This window comes from Molossus molossus, unplaced genomic scaffold (genome assembly GCF_014108415.1).
Source record: "Molossus molossus isolate mMolMol1 unplaced genomic scaffold, mMolMol1.p scaffold_m16_p_1, whole genome shotgun sequence".
NCBI lineage: Eukaryota > Metazoa > Chordata > Mammalia > Chiroptera > Molossidae > Molossus > Molossus molossus.
The window spans coordinates 49,217,057-49,242,586 of record NW_023425344.1 but is presented as its reverse complement, the minus strand read 5'-3'; the positions used below and the strand labels follow the sequence as shown (position 1 = coordinate 49,242,586).

Genomic DNA, 25,530 nt, shown 5'->3' with positions numbered 1-25,530 from the left:
TCTGAAAGCATGTCCTTCCTACTTTTACATATTTAAATGCCCTTTTATTAAGTAATGATGTTTAAGTGTTAATGTGTTTATTCAACAAAATTGAAAGTTGGCAATTCTATGTCCACCTCCAATAATCTTCTGACATGTTACTGGTCCCAGAGCCTCAGCATATGACATACAGGGAGTACACTGCAAAATGTTAGGAGGTGCCCTTCCGTAAGTCTGTGATTTGGGTAGAGCCCTGACACCAGAAGGCAACCCTGCTTTGAAACTTAAATGTCTGGGAATCTCTGGCCTCAGGGCATTCCCTTCACACTTACACCAGAATGTTGGCAAAACAAATAGAAAAAATGAAAGTCAGACCATATTCTAGCTACAGGTAACTGCTTTTCAGCTTTATAAAGCCTTAAAATCTGAAATATGAAAAAAGGAGAAACATCTATAACAAAAATTAATGAATTAATTAAAAATCAGACATATGACTAGGAGTTAACACATGCAGCAAATATTTATAAATATAAATATTTGTGAACCACTTATGTATGCCAGGTACCCCACAAAGTGTCAGAAACATAAGCATGAATACCATTTTTCCTCTCAAGGTGTTCACAGCCCAGTGGATAACTGATTTAACCAGAAATATATACTTTATAGCACCTAACATAACCTCATTGATCTTCAAAACAGCCTTGTGAGGACAGTATTATTTCTATTTTTCAGATAAATGACAATATGATTTCCTATCAAACAAGGGATAAAACGGGAATTTATATTCAGCTCTTCTGAGAACCTCCTCAGTATGAGCGTGTGTCGTGGGAGGGAGATGGTGTAAAAGATAGTACCTGGGCCATAGACCTAACACAATAACAGATACCGTCTTACTACAAATATATTGGATTACACTGCAGTTGACAAATTCATGAGAAAAAGCCATAAATCACACAAACCCTCTGCTGGTGGTGCCATTCTAAGTCATTTCAGGGGCTTGCTGCTCTCCTGGACCTTAGCTCTCAGCCTCTGGCCACAACTCCGTTTTTATAATACAGATAATATTACAGTGGAAAATGCTACTGCTCTGACTCCCTCCTCCTCTCCCCACTCAAAATGATCTCTCTTCTGTACAGTCCTGGAGATGGGGCCCAGGTTAGGGAGCTTACTACAATAAGTGTCCAACTTAGGGTCCTGGAAGAAGTTATAGCAAAATAGAGTACAATGTGTTATTATTCTTGAGAATTTCATCAACTGGCAGAAAAACAGAAAGCAATTGCAAACCACAGGTCAGATTTCCTTATTCTTCTATCAAACTACCTAAATGTCAACAAAATGCTAAAAGATTTTGCAAAGAAAAACCATTAAGGAGAATATTGTAAAGAAAAACCATTAAGGAGAATATTGTCTAGGTAAGATTTATTTCCAAGACTAAATTTCTATCAAGAATCACTTGGTTTTCCATAAATACAACATGTGCAAGCTGAGAGACTTAGGAAGGCAGAAAGTGATCATGAGCACTAAAAGAATAGCTTCTCTTCATGAAATGAGTAGCCTTTGATGTTTTTCTCTTGTTTAAAGGCCGCCCCGGGTGCCATCAACCTCAAGATTCCTAAATCCATATGTAGTGTTCTTCATTGTTGTCGCAGGAGTGTTAATCCTGGCAGCTACAACAGCTCTACTGATCCACTTTTTAGCTTTTGGTAAGTATCAGAAGATTAAAAGTGCCGCTCTTCAGTCTAAATAACCTAATATACTTTCAGATTAAAGTTTGACTTTCCTCGAAATCTTATCATTTGCGACAAACTGGATGAAGCTAGAGCGGATTATGCTAAGTAAAATAAGATAGAAGAAGACAAATAACATATGACTTCATGTAGATGTGGAATCTAAAGAACAAAATAAAGGAAGATACAAAACAGAGATAAACTCAAAGACAGAGAGAACAAATTAATGGTTGCTGGAGGGGAGAGAGTTTAGGGAATGGGAGGGAAAAAAGGGTGAAGGGATTAAGAAGTATAAATTGGTAGTTACAAAATAGTCACAGAAATATAAAGTACAACACAGGGAATGTAGTCAACAATACTGTAATAACTATGTATGGTGGCAGGTGGGAACTTGAATTATCAGGGGATCACTTTGCAAATATCATTGTCTAACCACTATGCTGTACACCTGAAACTAATATTTTTAAAAGTTTGGCATTCTTTAATTGCTGCTTTTACTTGTTAATGTAAAATAATTATATTTCTTACTTATATACTCTTAAATATGTATTCATTTCTATATTTTTCCTCAATCTATATATTTTTCTCTCTTTTGGCCTTTTTTAGTACAATAAACATTATTACCCAGGCAAAAGTATTCTAGCCAAAGGCAAAAAATCTCCTGATACTTTTCTGATACTAGAATTTGCCTATTTTGCTTTTTTTTTAATAATATCATGATTTCCTTTTCCATTTAATAACCTGATAAAATAAAAATTAAATATTATAAAGAACCTTAAGTTTCAATCCTAAAATTTGGATGTACCTAAGTATTTGTTAATGTATAATCTGTCTCTTGAAAACATAGTCTTATTAACAGAACAGTTATGATAAAAAGTGAATTTGCATTAAGCAGAAGAAAGGAGTAAAAACAAACTTTGAAAATAATTATGTTCTTTTATTATGTTTCCGTTATTTTCTTTAATTTTTATTAAATAAAAAAATAGGAAACATGGACAAGAAACAAACAATATAAAGAATACATATACCTTGCTTATTAATAAATAACTTATCTTAATATCTCAGGGAATATTATTTTAAATGTTTTAAAATAGATGAATATAATGTGTCAAATTTCACTAGATAATACATGCTATAATCTGCTTTTTTCACTTAAAAATACACTTTGAGGTTACTTTTTATTTCAGCTATAATTCTGTTAAATCCTTTACAACAGGTGTGGGGATGTGTGTAGGTGTGTGGGGATGTGTGAGTGTGGAAAGTGAGAGAACATAATTTATTGTATGTGCTAGTGCAAATGGGCAAAAATACTTAATCATGCTAAGGTTGAAAAACTCCCAATGGTGCAATACAGTTACCAATATTAGAAAAACCAAGTGACTAGGAACAATCTTTTCAGCCAACCTAATTACAAAGTTGTGGCTGAATTTTGCTTTTGACTACATTTTACTGTCAAATCACCTGATGTCAAATATGTGTAAGATGAATTACATTATGAAGGTAGGCAAAAGAAACATCAAGTTTCAGATTAAACTAACATATTTTCACTCTTTTTTTTTTTTTTTATCCTCATCTGAGGACTTTTTTTGTTCAGATAGAGTAGGAAGGAGAGAGAGAGGGAGAGAGGGAAACATCGATGTGAAAGGGACACATTAAGTGGCTGCCACCCACACGGCCCTGTCGGGGACAAACTGCAACCGAGGTACGTGCCCTTAGCGGGAACTGAACCCGGGTCTCTCCAGACCGCAGGCCAACACTCTAACCGCTGAGCCAAACTGGCCAGGGCCATATTTTCACTCTTAATGGCACTGTATTGTCACACTTAATCACGAACGGAGGAACCTTGGTTTGCCCTTTTCAAAGTGTATCCCACTAATCACTTATGGCCCTAGCTTGTCCCACTGCCCCAAAGGATCTCCAACCCTACCCACAATCTCCAACTTTTTCCTGCCATTGAGTTATTTATTTGCGTAAATTATATATATATGAATGATCAAAAGGAAGTAGGGATTTTTTTCTTCCCTGAGACAAATTAGGTTATGTTCATGTTCATAATGTTTTCTAAGATGTGCCCAGTATGTTTTAGGTATTTTTATTTCCTTCAGACCAAGAATATGTCCTCTGGAAGATATATTAATCCTGACCTGAGGATATTTTTCCATTGATTTTTTTTTTTTTATCCTCACCAGAGGACATTTTTTTCCATTTTTGTTCAGATAGAGTGGGAGGGAGAGAGAAAGAGAGAAACACCGACATGAAAGGGACACATCGAGTGGCTGCCACCCGCACGACCAACCAGGGCTGGGGACAAACTGCAACCGAGGTACGTGCCCTTAGCAGGAACCAAACCCGGTCTCTCTGGACTGCAGGCCAATGCTCTAACCACTGAGCCAAACTGGCCAGGGCGCCAATGATTTTTTCAGATAGAGTGGCAGGGGGAGGGAGGGAGAGGGAGAGAGAGAGAGAGAGAGAGAGAGAGAGAGAGAGAGAGAGAAACATCAATGTGAGAGAGACACATCAAATGGCTGCCTCCTACATGACCCCTACCAGGGCCTAGAACTTGCAACTGAAGTACATGCCCTTGACCAGGAATCAAACTTACAACTCTTTGGTTCACAGGCTGATGCTTTAACCACCGAGCCAAACAGGCCAGGGCTGAAAAACATTTTTTGATGGAAACAATTCACATTGGACAATAGGATTAAATATTGTCAAAAGATTTATTTTCTAGCTTAGTCCAGAAAATGAATGGCAAGCCACTAATTACTCTAAAAAGAATATAATTTGAAGTGATTTTTTAAAATATTCAGAATTACTGTCGGTTATTCCTGAATGATAAATGAATAACAGCATATTACAGACACTCATTAATATTTTTGAATGAATAAATCTTCAATTATAAATCTTCCCCAAATATAGAGTGAAAATAATGATACTTCTGAAAAATTTAATTTCTCAAATAATGCTGTTCTGATTTTCATACCTTTCACTGTCCAAACTTTGCCCATATTTTTTAAAACCAAAAGAAAAACAATTTTATTACAGATACGTTTATATTGTTTAGAGTATTTTTTCTTTTAAGGGAAGCAAAAATGTTTAATTGTGTAATATAGCCTCCCATAATCCTTAATAAACTAAAGATTAAAGTACTTAGTTTATGTGAGACTGATTATGCTTTTCCTTTGTTTTACAGATAAAAAATTTTACTTTTACTATAGCAGCTTTCAAATTCCAAACGAGAAGTATAGTGATCAGTTAAATTCACAAGCTACCCAGGCTTATAGGATTTTGAGTGGAAGAGTTGAATCTGTGGTAAGTTAGTACTTGTCTTAGTTCTTTATCCCATCATAAAATAATATGATAATAAACCTATTATTCTATGGTACATTTCCAATTGCTAGATGCTCTGCATGTTTTCCTTTCTTGAAAGGTGAAAGATGTATTTCTTTCTGCTTTTTCCAGGCTAATCTGCTGGTTTTTATTCACATTTTCTTAAGTCTTGAGTGAAAAGTGTTAGAAGGGATATGACTAAATACATAGTTTATATGATTGTGACTTCAAAGACTGGAAGTCTATTGTTTGTGCAAGTTGGGTGTTTATTATGCTCTCCTGAGACTGCCTTTTAAATCTTTTTCATTTTGCCTTCGTTCTTTTTTTTTTTATCCAACTAAACACATACAAGAGTTGTAGGTGTTAAAAGATATGCTTGCATATTAATAATAACACAGTTTGATCAACATCACACTTTCACTCAATGATAGACATAGAAACCATACAGAGCAAGGATGGACTTTCACTTAAGGAGGCCCACAGGCTGCCCACCAGAAAACCTCACAAGTGGACCCATAGCGTTTGTTTTTTACCACAGACAAGGGTCTGGCCTGCATCCTTGCAGAGTCAGAGTTGACCAGTCTTGGGATTGCTTACTTACCCTTATCTTTTTAAAGAGTCCTAAGAATATAAATTAATCCAATAGCTCTAAAACTTTAGCACATAATAGAATCACCTGGAATGATTATTAAAACACGGATTTCTGGGCCCCGATGTCAGAGTTTCTGATTCAGTAACTCTTGAGTGGGCCCAAGACTTTGCATTTCTAACAAGCTCCCAGGTGATGCTAATGCTAATGCTAATGGTCCAAGGACCACACTTTTGGAACCACTGAGTAAATCCATAATGAAAGCTATCATGGCTGAGACACTGAATCACCTGCTTGTCTAACACATTTGGGACCCAAGTTATGAGACAGCTGCTTGGTGAGCAGGGAATTAGAGCAAGGGGAGTTAGGTATATCATTTAAATGTTTAATGAGATCAGAATAAACATTGAAATTAGAATGGTTTGCAAAGAGAATCTGCACCAGGAGGTAGACATAGGATTAACACTGAGAAACTGGTTTATTATGTTAGAAGTGGGAGCCTCCTGTTCCTACAATATACAGTTCTTAAACATCAAAATAGTTCTTAAACATCAATACACAGTTCTTAAACTGCCAAAATAGTGGACCCTGCCCTTGTGGAGCTGAGTCTAACATGGAAGATTAAACAAACCTAAAAACACTTATAGTACAAGATATATCATGACTATGTGACATGAGAGCAAGGTAAACACGAGTCTGTGGTGAAAGAATAAATTATATTCAGTTGTGGAGATCAGAGGTGGATTCTTACAAAGATGACTTCTCATGTTGCCTCTAAAGATGAGTAAGTTGCACTACAGCCAAAACATAAGCCAAGGCATAGAGGGGAGAAGGTGCTTTGCTGACAACTTTGGACTTTATTTTGTAGGCAAAAAGTCTTGAGCTGGAGGTAACATGACTGGAACAAGATTCAACAGATTTGTGTTCAGAAATGTAAAAGCTAGATTATAAAGAGAAGAGCCTGCATACTAAGACTATTTAGAAGCTCATTACAATAGTTCAGAAAGGAGCCAAAAGTTAAGAGCTTGAATTAGGGAGTATTACAGAAAATATGGAAATGTAGATAAAACTTCTATCTTAGGCTCCCCAAAGCAACCCTCCTCCTCAACGTACTACTTTCTCCTCCCAACATGAAAGCAACAGAAATATTTAGTTATATCATTTGTATTATGAAATCCCATTGTTTGGACTTAAAGCCAATGGACAATCTTAAATTTTTTGAAGAAAGTACTATAGATACACATCTCAGGAGGCCAGTCTGAGGACAGTTACTCATAATGAAGTTTTCACATCCACACAAAGATGGCTTCAAATGTTTCAGCTGTGTACACAGCTCAATAAAGGGAGCAGACTGAAAGGGTAGATATTGAGTAGACTCCCAATATAGGGAGTAGAACCCAGTTATTTGTCTTACAGTAAAATGTCAGAGATGTCCTCAGCCCTAAGGAGGTCACTCAGTCCCTGCCAGACAGATCAGGTATGTTAGCTCAGCTCATCCTTAGTAGAGCATATATAAAATTGCAAAAGGCTTATTTGAAGAGAAATGGCATAATAAAGCATAACATATATTCAACAATTTGAAAACTAGGAACTAAATTAATTTCTTTTCTAAAGCACCACCAGCACATTTGGAATCCTTCAATAAGTTTTTAGAACCCACCCCCCAGTGACTAAAAAAGTATTAAAATAAAAATTATTAAATTTTCCTAATCTAAGCTTGCCATTCTTATTCTCAAAAAGATTCCTTAGAGTAAATCATAATGTATGTATAAACCTTGTTATCAAAATCAAAGTATTTTTAGTACTCTCTTTTGTTATAAAGATAATATACAAATGTAGAAAATTCAGGGTATTTAAGAAATTTAAAGAAGAAAGGAATATGCACAAAATCTCAACACTCAGATATAACCACTGTGAACATCTTAATGTTCCAGGTACCTTTCTATGCAAACTGCATGCATCATACATGCCCAAACATATATAATTATCAGTCAGTGGAATCAGACTATATATGCTAATTTATCTACTTTTCTCTCCAAAATATGTTAAAAAGTTAAATGTCAATAAATTTAGAAATATACCATTTTAAATAAGTAAGCAATATTATAGTATGTAGATATACAATATTTTATATAACCAGTCCCTTATTAAGAGTTTTTTTTAATTATCTTTATTGTTGAAAGTATTATGGATGTTTTCCCCCACTGTCCCTTCCCAATCTGCTCTCGCACCCCCTTAGGCCTTCACCTCACTGTTGTCTGTGTCCATGTGTTATGCATATATGCAATTAAGTTCTTTGGTTAATCTCTTCCCACCCCTCACCTTTGACAATTTCTCAGATTTTTTCTTCCCACCCCTCACCTATGACAATTTCTCAGATTTTCCTAGTTTTTTATAACCTTGACAGCTTTGAGGAGTACCGGCCAGGTATTTTATAGAATGTCCCACAATTGGGGTTTTTTCTGATGTTTTTGTCATGGTTAGACTGGAGCTATGGGTTTGGGGGATGAAGACCACAGAGGAAAGTGTCATTTTCATTACATCATATGAAAGGGGTGCATATTATCAACATGACTTCTCACTGTTGACCATGATCACCTGGCTAAAGAAGGGTTTGTCAGATTTCTACACTGAAGGTACTCCCTCCCTTTTCTACACTGTGCTCTTCAGAAGCAAGACACTATGTACGAGCCACACATTAAAAATAAATGAGTGGAGAGTTATGCCTTGAATATTTGAAGAATATTTAAGTCCTTCTATTTGTCTGTTTTTCCCATGTATTTGTTTATTCAAGCACTTTTTTATATCAATATAGTGTGGTCTATGCATTTTAAACATTTACCGTAATTTCTAGATTGTACTCCAAGAGGGCCCCAGTTTACATTCTCACCAGTAATATATAAGTAGATGTAAATGTGCTTATTTTCCCACAGCATTAACACTAGGCGTTACAAATCTTGTTAATTTTTGCCAATAAGTAAAAAGTGATACCCATTATTTCATTTGCATTTTTTATTACTAGTGTGATTTAATCTGCCTTCATATATTAATGGGTCATTTTTATTATTTTATTTTTTAATTTCCTGGTCATAACCTTGCCCATTTTCTTGATGGATGGAGCATTTGTGTTTTTTATATAATCTTGGGGGGGTGGTGCTTTTATTAGAATATTAAAATTTACCTATCATTCATGTTGCATATATTTATCTAATATGGGATTTGACTTTGTTTATAATGTAGGGTTTTTAATGCCCAATAGATTCAATATTTTTATGTAGCCAAAATTATCAAGCTTTTTTATGGTCCTTTACTTCTGTGCCAGGTTTAAATTGTCTTTCTCCACTCCAGATATTATAACGTGTTCACTCACATTTTCTTTTTGTACTATTATTATGTCAGTTTTTGTCATTTTATCTTTGATTCTTCTAGAATTTATTTTATAGTAAGGTAGAGATCCAGCTATTTGCCAAGAAATAGCTAGATAGTGGTACCCAAACTATATGTTAAATAATGCAATTGATTTATTTGTCATGCTACCTTTATTATACACTAAATTTCTCCTTTTTTCCCCTGTACTCTCCTCTCTTCCACTGATTAATCTTGTCTGCACCAGTACCCAACTATTTAGAGGACTGTGGCTTTAGAATATATTTAAACACTACTGGCAAAGCAAGATCTCCTTTGAAATTCTTCTGATGTATGATTATTGTAATCTTATATATTTATCCCTCTGTGAAAACACTTTGAACATTCAAAAAATTACATAAATAATATTTTAATATAGTGCTTTATAGTTTACATAGCATTTTCACATATATTATCATTTTTATAGACAAGTGAGCAAAGGTTATGAGATTAAGAAACACCAAAGGTCGTTCAACTGGAAAGTGGTAGAACCGGAATTCAAACCAAGATCTTCTAACCACAAATCCAAGTATCATACAATTTCCCAATGGTAACATCAGTACCATCATTATCCCTGTCCTATAGAAAATATTGTTATACTTAATAAGCAGTGAAACAGTCCTAGAACCTTCTATTATATTAAGCAATTCACTACTCTTTCCTGGTTCTCAGTTTACTCATCGGTAAAGTAAAATTGTTGGGCTAGATGATCTTTATAGTACTTTCTAATCAAAAAGTCCATGATTTTGTGAATTCCATGAGAGATATTCATGCCACCGATTCACCTGTTTTTCTTGTCTCTGTCATCCTGTGTCTCTGGCCCTGCCTCTGTGTTCCTTTACAGGCCCACTTTCCTCTACACTGCTCTTTAGTGTTCACAATCCCAAAGGTTTTTGGCCTATACTTTCCTCTCTTGTCACACTGTTTTCTATCTCTAGATGATCTCATCCTTGACCATGACTTCAACCAAATTTAAACAGTAATGACTCACTGTCTCTTCAGCCCAGGCTTTTCTGTTGTACTTCAGAGCTTTTCACTGAATGGCCAGCTTGATATCTCTACTTGACTGTTTTTAAAAATATCAAATACATTATGTCCCAAAACCATGATCTTTCATACCGTCCTAGCTTTTTCCCCAACAATCCTACCCCATTAATAATACTATTTATTCAGTCTTTCAAACCAAAAATTTAGAATTTATCCTTGACATACTGCTTTCTGTCATTCCAAATATCAAATTTGATACCAGGTCTTGTATGTATTATGCCCCCATTATTTTCCTCAAATCCATGCATTTCTCTCCTGTGTTACCACCATGCCCATCCAAGTCATCACCTCTACTCTAGAGTATTAAAATAACACCATAACTAATTTGCATTGTCTTTCCTAAAATATGTTATCCATATGCAGTAAGGGATACTGTTCTCATATTGCAAATCTGATTATATTTCCCTCTTGCTTAAAACACTTGAGTGACTTCCCATTATTGATTATAAAGACCAAATGCTGTATAATCTGGCCTTTCCTATCACCCTAGCCCCTTTGCTCTCTATGCTACTTACTTGCACTAGACTTATTTTATTCTTTAAAAACAACCTGTTCGTTCCCGTGGCAGCACTTTGCATGTGCCATTCATTTCACCTGTGAGGTTTTCCTTCCTCATTAACCAGCTAACTCTGATTCTTTCTGAAGATATCAGCTCCATGAGCATTTCCTCTAAGAAGCTTCTCTAATCTCACTGAGTGGATCTAATTCTTCCACTATAATGCTATACTTATCAAAGTTATTTTATTTAAATGTAGATGATAATTTGATTTGTGACCATCTACCCCCCCCCCATTAGATGTAAGCTCCATGATGGCAAAGATTGTCCATTTTCTCTCATTATTGTATCCCAGTACTTGATACAATGGGTGTGGAGCACAGGAAGTACTCAATAACTGTTGTTGAATGAGTTAAAAATGAATAAGGCTATTTGGAAATAATGGAAGCTCCTGTTTGCAAAATGCATGTATCGAAAGTATGAATGCATCCTATTGAATGGGTCTCTCCAAATAAAACACGAGATTTCTATCAGGATTCACCCTGGGATCAACTGAACCATTGCAATTCCCATTTGGTATCAGAGGTTGTATTGCAACAGATACTGCAAACAATTGCATTTTTCTCCAAAACATACCTGACGGCACTCGCATAAACAAACTAGGATACAGAAAGAAAAAGAAAGCAGTATCAATTTGAAATTCACCTTAATCATATCACTTATACTGTTAGGGCTTTTGAGTAAAAGTTATTTCAGATACATCCATTTGACAAGCATTGATTATTCCCTAATGCCTAAAAGAAAATTTTCACATTCTTGACATTTAAATGTTTGTTGAATGAAAGCATACATTATGCATAATATCTGTTTCTTGTGCTAAATCCTAGGGAAACAAAATAAAGATATTGCATTCAGGGTGGAGCTCACAGTTGTCTCCTAAATAAGGGTGTTCATCCCAGGAAGAGAGTCACAGATGGATTGACACTGGCACATTGTTTGGTTTTGTGTCAGCTGGTCCCACACACATGTGTGAAGATATCTTGAGGGAAGAGGAGGAGGGTAGTAACAGTAGAACTGACTGGGCTTCAACACACATTTATCTGCTCTCAGTAGAGTTTAATGATCTGCAGTTTCCACTAGATTTAATAACTATACTACCCAATTCTCAAAATAAACTAAATCTCCCCCAAATCTATCAAAAATCAACAAAACTTCCCAAAATCAAAATCAATTAGGATTCTACAAAACACAAATATAAAAAGCTAGATGTGACAATAACCCTAATATGCAACCACAGTAGTCAACAAGCAAATGAACAGTAAGGTAATATCAGAACCCACACTCTCCTACTCCTGCCTAAAGCCATATTAACAGGTGAAACAATGCCTTAACTAAAACAATATGCTTATTAGGAGATATTAAAAAGAACATGAATATTTTGATAAAACAATAGTCTTATTGTTCTTAAAAATGTTTCAGGACTCTCGCGAAAAATTTAAAAATCATAATTTTGTCAAACAGCTGGTTGATCTGATATCTACCTGATGGGAGTAGATGCTGAAAAAGTAAAATACAACATGGTGCAATAGAGATTGCATAAACTTTACAATTCCAAAAAGAATTGGCTTCAAAACCTGGCTTAATGCAACATACAGTACACTACTTACTTTCCCTACCTTCATCTTTTCATGTCCTCTACCTTGGTGCAACCTCACAGTACAAGTGAACAGATGCTACTCTCTGTTATAAAAACTTACTGTGTCTGACCCTGCAACTTGTGGGAACTGTTCCAGTCCCAGAACCACTCCTACTTCATTGTAAAGCTAAACTTTATACCTAAAGAGGCCCAGCTTTGCTGGGAATGAGCAATGATTCAGGGAAATAGCTAAGGTTAGATCAGGAAATTACCAACTGATGCTAAGACATTGGTCAAAAATAGCAAAGAAAAGGCCACCCTTTGCTTATTTCCCCCTTTCTCCTCAAGACCTCCACTGCTACTCACTTTAATCTGGCTTAACCCCTTTTAAAACCATTGCCAAAGGATTACACAATGTAAATTGTATCGGTGGACTTCCTTAATGTTGCCTTGATCCCTGCCCCAACCCCCTAGGAACAGCCACCAAATCACAGAACATGAACTTTCATTTAGTAAAACATCTGGTGTGTTTAGAATGGCTTCTAGCGAAGACACATCCTATCTACTATCATCTTTGTGCAATAAATGAAGAAATGGGTCTACATCAAAAGTTTATATAACCTGCCTAAATCAATCCCATGCATTCTGAAATAGAATTAAACGAAACTTATCTAAAGTAATAACTCACATCTCTATACCTCATTAACATAAGTCTCAACTTGCAAGGTTGGTAGCAAGAACTAAGGAGAGGAACTGCAATTACAGAGAGGGTTTTTTCCCCCTTTTTTCTACAGATTACTACAACATTCAAAGAATCAAGTTTAAGAAATCAGTTCATCAGAGCTCGTGTTGTCAAGCTGAGGTGAGTGAAACTATATTAAAAAATATGAAATCTTGGGTGCAATTTGGTCCATTTGACTTTCGTTCACAGCATGGATAATGAATAAAACTTTCACATAATTCATGGTAATATTATAAAAATAGTATCATGGGCAGCTTAAAAAACAATGCCAAAACATAAACAAAACATGTCAGATATGACCTATTTACCTACCAGTGTAAATAACCATATTTAATTCTTGGTAGGAAAAGGAGGAAAGGAGGAGAGAGATTTGGGTGAAAGTACAGTAATAGTGTTATCCTGTTGTATAAATTCAGTGGATACTACTCACAATGTAGTCTGTATAAACAGTGCCCCCTGGAGTTGTGTAGTGCTATGGTCCTGAACATATGCATCCAAGATGAGAACACAATAACCAACATTAAAGTGGCTTTGGTTTTTGGTCTGCGTGCAATGCTATAACAATAAAGTGTGTTGTGGCAAATTCAAGCACGCCTGTCATGAATTAATAATAGAGGGAGTAGCAGTAAGCATGCTAGCTATTTGCCCTTCCTGCCTTAGTTGAATGTGTATCTATTCAGATGTTGTGATAAGTCAAGCATTCATAACTAAAATAATCACCCTTTGCTAACCCTACTGCAATTGCCTCAAAAGCCCACATTGCTCAATCCTTCAAGTAATATGCAAAAGTTCTTTGAAAGAAAGAAAGAATTATTTCATTCTAACACCACAAGAAAATTAATTTTTCTTATTCTTTGTAATATCACCTAATAAGTACCCAGGAGAACAGAGCTCTGGTCAGACAAGTTTTGTTGAAGGGTTAGAGGAGTAGGAAGAATCCATGAAAAAACTATTTTCCAAAATGCACTACAAGTGCACATTCACCTTAGTACCTTCTTGTGAAAGTCTCTGAACTAGCCGCCAGCTTTCAAAACGTGTAGATTGAATGAGCTCTTTGTATTTTCTCTCATTTTATTCACTTCCCTCTTACCTCTTAATGCCCTGCAATAGCACTTCTGACCCCACCACAACACTAATTGTTCTTGCCAAGTTCAACAATGACAACCAAATCACTAACTCCAAAGAAATCATCTGTCGTCCTCTGTTTGGATTTCTCAACAGTATATGGCACTGTTGGACTTTCAGTCCTCCTTAAAATAGCATCATCCTGTGGTTTCTATAAAGCTATGCACCCGTGACTTTTCTCTTACATCTCCATTTTCTTTGCTAGTTCTCATTTTTTTCTCTGTACATTCCTCAAGTGTTATTGAATATCAAGCTGTGCTAGAAGTCTTCTTTGTTTTCATTCTCTGTATTCAATGGCTGCACTGCCACCTCTATGCTGATCATTCTCAAAGTTGTGTCTCTGGACCAGAACTCTTCTCATCTTTAGACATAAATATACACAGCCATCTGCTTGATAACTCAACAACTCGACTTTTAATATGTCCAGACCTGAATCTATCATCTTCCCTCCACCAAATATCACTCTTCTAGTGTTACTTACCTCTATTAATGACAACACTGTCAACCTGGTTGCTCAAGAAAAAAATATGAGTCATCTTGAATTCCTGTCTTTCCTTCTATTTATATTATATATGTATCAAAGATATATGTATTCTTGATATATATAATTAATATATATCTCTATGTATATATAGATGTCTCCTTGAGACATTTTATTTACTTATGTATGTATAAAAAGTTTGCTAAACCTTCCTTTATCTGACTTCTTCCTATCATCTTCATCTCTGAGCTTATTTTTTACTACTCTCCACTCTGTTTCTTACTCCCCACTAGACTTTTCAGTTCTTTACTCTCCTTAACCTTCATATAAGCTATTTCCTCTGCCGGAAATACACACACACACACACACACACACACACACACACACTTTTCCCCTTTCCCTTTCTGCATTAAAATATAGTATATTAATGGAGAATTTGAGGTACAGAAAGCCAACAAATCAGGAGATGATTGCCCTTGAAAAGCTAGTTTTTGTTCAGAGTTCTCAAGAGGAAGCAACATGACTCTTTGATAGGGTTGTTATGAAGGTCAAATAAATTAATAAGTACAAAACACTTAGTCCTGTTTGAGCATCTATTTACATGTTTATCATTCACTAAGGATCCCTCTTCTTTGAATTACATATTCATAACTTTTCCATTTTTTCTCTTGTTATTTCTTTTCTTACTGGTTTATAGAAGTTCTGTATTTATAGTAGGTACCAATCACCTGTCACTTTCTGAGTTGCTAATATATTCTCCCTGTGTATGGCATATCTTTATACTTTGTTTATATCATCTTTTTTGTAGAAAATCAGTTGTAAAATGTCTTATTTAAGAAAGTCTTTCTCCCCATGGATATAAAAGCATTCTCCAATATTTTCTTTTAAGTTTTAAATGTTGCTGTTCATGTTCAGGTGCTTTATTTGTGTATGATATGAGGCAAAGATTTATATAATTTTTCTATATGAGTCATTTTTTTAGATTTTCAATATCACTTCTACAATATATTGTTTAAAAATATCTGCATAATCACTTCTGTTCCTTTCTATTAAGCTTAATAATTAAGCCATTCAAATAAAATTTACCACTATAGATTTGTCTGTTTCTCCTTGTAAAATACATTTTGAGAGCATATTATCAAGTGCCTATGTATTTAGAATTGTTGTAGCTTGATGAATTATTTCTTTTATCGGGGTATTAATTCATTTTATGCCCAATTAATGTTTTTTAATCTTAACGTCTCTTATGTTTGACTTTCTTGTGGCTATTTTTCAGTAAATCTTTACTACATTTATTTTTTTATTTTCAACATTTATATATCCTTATTATGTTAGATATTTCTCCTACAACAAGAAGAAAGCTAGATTACATTTTCTAATGCATTCTGACCATTTTTGCCTTTAACTAGAGTTTGGTCAATTTACATTTATTGTGATGAATGCGACATTTGTATTTATTTCTTACATATTATTTTGTCTACTTTGTCCTGCTTTTCCTGTGCTTTTTCCTCTGTCTTGCCTTCCATTGTATGATTGAATTTTTCTTCATTTTCCTTTCTTCTTTCACTAGTTTAGAATCCTACATTCTATTTATCTTACTTTGGTGAATATACTTAAGATTTAAGCAAAAAGAACTGGCTTAATCCACTACCCTTCTTCCAAATAATACAGGAAACTTGGAACCTTACTCATGATGTTATTAACGATGTTTTAGTCCCACCTTTTTGTAATGCCAATTAGTCACTGGAATTATACTATCAATATCTTTTTAGATTACTGGTTAACCATTTCCTTTGTTCCAAAATTTTTCTGTACCTCTTACCTTTTTTCTGAGTTCAGTTTCCTCTTACTCAAGCACTTCCTTTATAAATCCTTGCAGAGAATACATGAATGATAAACTATACACTAAACTATACTTTAGTGTGGATATGAAAATCTAAGTTGATAACTATTTTCTCTCAGCATTTTGAAGATAAAATTATATACTGCCTTCCATTGTTGCTATTGAGAAATTGCCTTTCAGCCCTGGCTGGTTTGGCTCAGTGGTCAGAGCATCAGCCCTTGGACTGATGAGTCACAGATTTGATTCTGGTCAAAGGTATGTATCTAGGTTGTAGGTCGTCCCGGCCCTGGTTCGGGTGATGCAGGAAGCACCCAGTCGATGTGTCTCTCTGACGTCAATGTTTCTCTCTCCCTTTCCCTCTCTCTCCCTCCCGGTCTATCTGAACAAAAATGGAAAAATGTCCTCGTGTGAGAATTAAAAAAAGAAATTGTCCTTCAATCCAAATGTTCTTTGGTAGCTTGTTTTTCTCTATTATTTGAAATCCTTCCATTTGTCCTTAGAGTTCAGAGTTTTATTATAATATATTTGTGTGTGGGTTTTCTTTTATTTAGTGTGTATCAGAATCATTGTAATCTAAGACTTTGTGTCTTCATCTATGCTGGATAACTCTCATCACCTCTTGTAATATGGCTACTGTTTCATTTTTTCTGTGCTCTTCATTAACACTGCTGTAAGAAAACATTGAGATTTTTTTTCTATCTAAGCCTGTATTTTATCTTTTTCATCTCTTTATCTGTGTTAACATTCCATGTGATTTCTTTATCTCTATTTTTTATTTATCTAATTTCTCCTCAGCTTTGCCTACTATTCTGTGTAATCACGCCTTTAGATTTCCATTAAAATCAATGTTGTGACTATGTTTTCCTGTCTGCAAACTCTAATTGTGTCTTTAGAGAATCTGCCTAATCTGTTTTGATTATGTCCTATACTTTTCTCATACTTATGATACTCTCTTTATGTCATTAACCATTTAAAATATAATTACCTGACTCTCTGTTAATTTTATTTTGTGAAGTGTTTGAGGATGCTGTTCTTGTTGTGCTGATTCTAGCTCATGATATTTTCACCATTGATATTGTATGCTTATCTTTAATCCCACTTTATAACTGGAATCTTATGCAGCCTGGATTAAACATACATACCTCCAGATGATTGTTTCTAGGAAGATCATCAGAACGTGACCATTTTAAGGTTATGTAGAAAAAGAAAAAAAAAAACATAGGCCCAAAGTGACAGCACTCATGCTAAAAAAAGCCCATGATACCAAACATAGATTTAATACCTGACCTAATGAAACTGCAATCTTAATCAACCAGTCTGGAATTTCCTGGTCAAGCATCAGCTGGATAATCTGTCACGTGGGCCCACCCCATCCACCTCTCCATAGAAAGAAGAGGCACTCTGCATGATTAAAAACCCTAGACAGGCCCTGGCCGGTTTGGCTCAGCTGTTAGAGCATTGGCCCGCAGACCAGAGAGGCCCAGGTTCAGTTCCTGCTAAGGGCACGTACCTCAGTTGCAGTTTGTCCCCAGCCCTGGTTGGAGTTGTGTGGGTGGCAGCCACTCAATGTGTCTCTCTCACCTCAATGTTTCTCTCTCTCTCTCCTTCCCACTCTATCTGAAGACAAATGCAAAAATGTCCTCTGGTGAGGATTAAAAAAAAAATCTAGACAGTCCCTCTGTGCTGACCCTCACAGAAATAAAACTTTGCAGTCTAAAAATAATTCTTTTCTTTCATTAGTAGCTCCCTTACCCCACCCTTTTCCTTTAAAAATTTTACATTTTCTACAACCCCTTGGAGAGCCCTTTTGGTTGCTAGATGGGATGCTGCCTACTTCATGAATCTCTTAATAAAGTCAGTTACATCTTCAAATTTACTCAGTTGAATTTTTAAAAACAACTTCTTAGCTTAAAGTTTCTGGGACCATGCAAATAGTATAAATGCATATCCAGAATGTTCATGCAGCCAGGCTCATGATTATGAATTCTCAAAAGAATCTTCTTTTTTTTTATCTAGACCTGGACTGCTATATATGATAAACTCCTTATATTTTTCTTTTATGAGATAGTGAGCAGATTTTTTTCTGTTTAATCCATGCTTTCACTAGGAGTTTAGTTGATTAAGATTCCTGGCCTTATTCTGAAACGTAATGACCATCTTTCTATTTTACACTAACCCAAGGCCTCATCTTCAGTATCTATGTAAGAAATAAAACTCAAGTCTGTTGCACATTCTAGGGCGTACCACATGATATTCATGTTCTTTATTTTTGATCTTCCAAGATTTCTCTTACTTTCATGTAAGCTCAGCATTGTGTTTCAAATGAAATTTATTATATATTTTCTAGCATTTCTGGTTGTTTTATTTGGAAATGTTATCAGAGAAAAGCATGGATGGTGTTTCTCTATTGTTAGTGGGAATGGGGTTCTTGTTGTACTGCTGGAATAAGTATTTCCGGAGGCACCCGTGGGAGGATGAGATGTGGTAGAAAGCTTTATTTGCATGGATTTACATCCCTGGGTTTCCAAAGCCCATTTCCCTAATCCAGTCCTGGAAGACGTGCAGTTGGGGATTCAGTAGAGCTAGAAACAAAGCCAGTGTCCAAAGTTTCCATTCGTTGGAATTGGGTCCAGATTAGCATTAGGCTAGTTGCAGTCCATTAGACCATTGTGTGGGGTCCACATGGCTGTGGGTCATGTGGGTGGATGCAGGGGAACCAAGAGAGTGTGAGAGCCCTTGAGAAACCACAAGAGAACAAGGGCCAAGAGGCAAGAGAGCATTTTTTGTCTAGGAGATTAAATATCTCAAATCTTCCCATGCCTACTCTGGCAGGTGACCAGTTCTCAGGTGTGACTGACCAGCAGGTACCTTCCCTATGTCACCCAGACTTTACTGGGCATGTGTCTATTCTCCCCCTGTCCAGTCCTTTCCCCCCGGATCTGTGGGGAATAGACACGTGGCTCCAGGGGAGTTCAACTGCAGTTTCTTGGAAAAGCTGCACAAATGATATATCTATACTATTTGACCTTCCCTTTGCTCCTTTCTTGTTAATTAATAACTAGGTTTATAATAACAGTATCAGAAAGTTGTTAAAAAGTATTTAGACGAGATTTCAAAATGGCAGCGTAGTGAAAGGAAGCTACAAAGACCATCTCCCAGGACCAAACTGGAATTACAACTAAAATAAAGACAGATCATCAGGAAAAAGCAACAGAAGAGCAACGTGTGAGGACCATATAACCAGGGACACTGACTTGATCCTGGTAGGACTGTGGAGGCACGAGAGCGAGGCTGGGACCTTGTGGACAATAGCGGTCTTAGCTGTGAGCAGTGCCCTAGAGATTAAACACCCAAGGAGCTCGACAATGCAGAGCTGGAACAGAGTGCTAAAATAGCCACAGCCACTCACCTTAGGCTCCAGCAGAGGAAGGGTGGACTAGACTGGAACAGTGTAGGGACACTCGGGATTTGGAGGGTGCTCAGAGCTTTTGCTGAGTAGTGGCCACCCAGAATGGTGGCCATATTACTCCTTCTCAGGGCTCTGGGGAGGCAGTGGCCCCTCCCTCAGAGATTCAACTCCACCTGGTAGGACACTGAAATGCAAATTGAGGCTCATTAACAACCAGGATCTGCCTCACCCTCAGGAAATCCCCTTATGCTGAACACCTGAGAGAGTTCTTCATTCAACTGAGAACCCAAGGCTCTTAAAGTAACCTCGACTGATAGCCTCCAGGCAAAAAGCTAGAGAATAACTGAACCATTCCTGGGCTTGCAACTCTTCCCAGGAAAGTAAGACTTGACAGTGGTGTTTAACGTGGGTCCTCCCATGCTCTTCCAAACCCAGTAGAGAAAGCCACAAACAGCAGAACACTAACACCCACAGGGAAAATTTAGCAGGCTCCAAAGCTCACTGAGATAGCCAAAATGGTGAACAAAGAAACAAATGCCAAATGAAAGAACAAGATACCTCTGCCAAAGATGAGATAAATGATGTGCAGTTAAGCAAGTTATCAGAGCTAGAATTCAGAGTCATGATCTTGAGGAAGCTTAACAGCATGAGTAAGGACATCAACACAATAAGTAAAGACATAGAAATGTTGAAAATCAACCAATTGGAAATTAAAAACTACCAAGAAGAAATGAAGAATAACATAGCAGAAATAAAGAACACATAGGAAGGTCTAAATAGCAGAGTAGAGGAAGCTAAGAACAGGATCAGTGAATAAGAAGACAGGGTAGAAAAAATCAACCAATCAGAAAAACAAAAGAAAACATTAAAAAAACAGGAACAGCTTAGGAGAATTATGGGACAACTGGAAACGTAATAACATTCCCAACATAGGAGTCCCCGAAGAAGAAGAAAATGAGCAAGGGTTAGAGAATATATTTGAAGAAATAGTGACAGAAAACTTCCCTAATGTGGTGAAGGAAGAAGGTATTCAAGTTCAAGAAGCACAGATAGCCCCAAGTAAGAAGAACCCAAACAGGCCCACACCAAGACACATAGTAATCAAAATGCCAAAAATTAAAGACAAACAGAGAATTCTAAAGGCAGCAAGAGATAAGCAACAGGTTATCTACAAAGGAATCCCCATTAGGCTATCAGCTGACTTCTCAACAGAAACACTACAGGCCAGACGGGAATGGCATGAGGTAATCAAAGTCATGAAAAACAAGGATCTGAATCCAAGACTACTCTACCCAGCAAGGCTATCATTCAAAATAGAAGGTCAAATACAGAGCTTTCCAGACAAAAAAAAAAAGGCTAAAGAAATACAATAGCACTAAACCAGCACTGCAAGAAATGTTAAAATGACTGCTGCAACTGTAGAAGAAATAGAAAGAAAATTATAACCACACTAAACAAAAATGGCAATAAATAAGTACATATCAATAATCGCCTTAAATGTAAATGGATTGAATGCTCCAATAAAAGACACAGGGTAGCTGATTGGATAAGACAGCATGACTCTTATATATGTTGTTTACAAGAGACCCACTTCACAACAAAAGACTCACATAGGTTGAAAGTGAAGGAATGGAAAAAATCTTCCAAGCAAACGGAAGGGGAAAAAAAGCTGGGGCAGCAATACTCATATCTGATCAAATAGATTTCAAAATGAAGGTCATAACTAGAGACAAAAAAAGGCCACTACATAATATTGAAAGGATCTATCCAACCGAAAGATATAACCTTGATAAACATATATGCACCCAATATAGAAGCACCAAAATATATTAAAAATCTTCTGGAGGAATTCAAAGGAGAAATCTACAGCAATACAATCATGGCAGGAGACTTCAACACCCCACTGACATCACTGGATAAATCCTCTAGACAAAAAATTAACCAGGAAACAGAGACTCTAAATGAAGCACTAGACCAAATGGATTTAATAGCTATCTACAAAGAATTATACCCCAAAACTGCAACATTCACATTCTTCTCAAGTGCACATGGGACATTCTCAAAGCTGGACCACATGTTAGGGCACAAACTAAGTCTCTACAAGTTCAAGAAGATTGAAATCATATCAAGCGTCTTCTCAGATCACAATGGCATGAAACTAGAAATCAATTGCAACAAGAACATGCAAAGACATTTGAACACATGGAGACTAAATAGAATGTTATTAAACAATGAATGGGTTACCGAGATCAAGGAAAAAATTAAAAACTTCCTGGAAACCAATGCAAATTAACACAAAACAATACAAAATCTAAGGGATGCAGCAAAAGCAGTTCTGAGAGGGAAGTTCATAGCACTACAGACCTACCTCAAGAAATAAGAAATATTTCTAATAGACTATCTAATCTCACAACTTAAACAACTAGAAAGCAAACAAAAAGAAAACCCCAGAGCAAGGATAAGGAAAGAAATAGTAAAGATCAGAGCAGAAATAAATGACATAGAGACCAAAATAATAATTCAAAGGATCAATGAAACAAAGAGCTGGTTTTTCAAGAAGATAAACAAGACTTATGGACCCTTAGCCAGACTCACCAAGAAACAAAGAGAGAGAACCCAAATACACAAAATTAGAAATGAAAAGGGAGAAGTAACAACTGACACCACAGAAATACAAAAGATTGACAACCACAATGAACAATTGTATGGCAACAAATTCGAAAATCTAAGCGAAATGCACAAATTTCTAGAAACACATAATCTCCCAAAACTGGACCGGGAAGAGATGAAAACCTTGAACAAGCCAATAACAACTAAGGAAATTGAAGAGGTAATCAAGGCTCTCCCAGCAAAAAAAAAAAAAAACCCAGGCCTAGATGGCTTTATGGGGGTGTTTTACCAAAAATTCAAAGAACAACTATCACCCATTCTCCTCAAACTATTTCAAAAAATTCGAGAAGAAGGAAGACTTCCAAACTCATTTTATGAGCCAATATAATTCTAATTCTAAAACCAAAAAAAGACACAACAAAGAAAAAAAACTACAGGCCAATATCCCTGATGAACATAGACGCCAAAATTCTGAACAAAATACTAGCAAATTGGATCCAGCAATACATCAAAAAAATTATTCAACATGACCAAGTGGGATTCATCCCAGTGATGCAAGGCTGGTACAATATTCGCAAATCAATAAATGTGATACACCACATAAATAAAATGAAAGATAAAAACCACATGATCATATCGATAGATCGAAAAAGCCTTTGACAAAATCCAGCATCCATTTCTGATAAAAATGTTCAGCAATGTGAGAATAGAGGAATCATATCTCGACATAATAAAGGCCATATATGAAAGACCTACAGCCAACACCATACTCAATGGGCAGAAACTAAAAGCATTTCCCTTAAGAACAGGAAAAAGACAGGGATGCCCACTTTCACCACTCTTATTTAACATAGTACTGGAAGTCTTAGCCACAGCAATCAGACAGGAAGAAAAAATAAAAGGGATTCAAATTGGAAAGAAGGAAGTGAAACTGTCATTATTCTCAGATAAGATATTATACGTAGAAAACCCTAAAGACTCCATCAAAAATTTACTAGACTTAATAAATAAATTTGGAAAAGTATCAGGATACAAAATTAACATCAAGAAATCAATGGCATTCTTATACACCAATGATGAACTCACAGAAAGAGAAACTGAAAAAACAATCCCATTTACCATCGCAGCAAAAAAATTAAGATACCTAGGAATAAACTTAACCAAAGATACCTAGGAATAGTTTGCAGAAAACTATAGGACATTTAAAAAAGAAATAGAGGAAGATATAAAAAAAGTGGAAGCACATACTTTGTTCATGGATTAGAAGAATTAACATCATTAAAATGTCCATATTACCCAAAGCAATCTGTAGATTCAATGCAATCCCCATCAAAATACCAATGACATATTTTTCAGAACTAGAACGAATACTTCAAAAGTTCTTATGAAACCAAAGAAAGATCCCAAATAGCCACAGCAATCTTGAAATAGAAGGACAAAGTAGGAGAAATCACAATGCCAGATATCAGGTTGTACTACAAAGCCACTGTAATCAAAACAGCCTAGTACTGGCACAAGAAACAGGCATATAGACCAGTGGAACAGAACAGAGAACCCTGAAATGGACCCAGGACATTATGCTCAATTAATATTTGACAAAGGAGGCAAGAGCATACAATATAGTAAAGACAGCCTCTTTAATAAATGGTGTTGGGAAAATTGGACAGCTACATGCAAAAAAATGGAACGAGACCATCAGCTTACACCATACACAAGAATAAACTCAAAATGGATAAAAGACTTAAATGTGACCCATGAATCCATAAAAATCCTAGAAGAAAATGTAGGCAACAAAATTTCAGACATCATACGCAGCAGAATTTTCACTGATACATCACCTAAGGCAATAGAAACAAAGGAGAAAATGAACACATGGGACTATATCAAACTAAAAAGCTTCTGCAAAGCAAAAAAAAAGAAAGAAAGAAAAAAAAACAACCATCAAAATGGAAAGGCAACCCACTGTATGGGAGAGCATCATTGCCAATTATACATCAGAGAAGTGGTTGATTTCCAAGATATATAGAGTGCTCATACAACTCAACAAAAGGGAGACAAAGAACCCAATTAAAAAATGGGCAGAGGAGCTGAACAGACACCTCTCTAAACAGGACATACAAATGGCTAAGAGACATATGAAGAAATGCTCAACATCACTAATCATCAGAACGATGCAAATTAAAACAACAATGAGGTATCACCTCAGAATGGCTGCCATCAACAAATCATCAAACAACCAGTGTTGGCGAGGGTGTGGAGAAAATGGAACTCTAGTACACTGCTGGTGGGAATGCAGACTGGTGCAGCCACTATGGAAAACAATATTGTGTTTCGTCAAAAAATTAAAAATTGAATTGCCATTTGACCCAGTGATCCCACTTCTAGGAATATACCCTAAGAAGCCTAAAACACCAATCAGAAAGAATATATGTACCCCTATGTTCATAGCAGCACTATTTACAATAGCTAAGATCTGGAAACAGCCCAAGTGTCCATCAGTAGACGAATGGATAAAAAAGCAGTAGTACATATACACAATGGAGTACTATGCAGTTGTAAGAAAGAAAGATCTCTTATCCTTTGAGATGACATGGAGGGACCTGGAAAGTATTATCCTAAGTGAAACAAGCCAAGCATTGAAAGACAAATACCACATGATTTCACTTATTTGTGGAATATAATGAACATAACAGTCTGAGGAATAGGGTAGACCCAGAGACGAGGAAGTAGGGTACAGACTGAAAACCCCAGAAGAGGAGGTTGTGGGGGGAGGGAAGAGATAAACCACAGAACTTATATGCATGTACTCATAACCAATGGACACAGACAAAAAAGCCAGGGACAGGGTAGGGGGGATGGGGTGGAGGGTGTCAATGGGGGGAAAAAAGGAGAAACATCTGTAACAAAAGTAATTTTTTTAAAAAATTAGACTTTTATGTTGCTAGAAATGGAAGTTGTAATTATTTGTACAGTGTCTGCTTCTCCTTCTAAACTGCAAGATCCAAAGGTAAGTCTTGGTAATAGCCAATTTCTGAAAATAAAAATAGTGCCTAGCACAAGAAGGTGCTCATGTAGTGTCTGTTAACTAGATATTAAATTAATATTGAAATG

The 25,530-nt window shown here is 36.1% G+C and overlaps 1 protein-coding gene across 1 annotated transcript in view; it reads left to right on the top strand.

Moving 5' to 3' along the window:
- The window catches only part of TMPRSS11D (transmembrane serine protease 11D), a 61,497-nt gene that overhangs the window by 16,754 nt on the left and 19,213 nt on the right, over positions 1–25,530 (top strand). Inside the window, exons 2-4 of the mRNA XM_036275885.1 lie at positions 1,561–1,682; positions 4,900–5,018; positions 13,004–13,071. Coding sequence (XP_036131778.1) covers positions 1,561–1,682; positions 4,900–5,018; positions 13,004–13,071 — 309 coding nt within the window. The remainder of the gene's footprint in view (positions 1–1,560; positions 1,683–4,899; positions 5,019–13,003; positions 13,072–25,530) is intronic.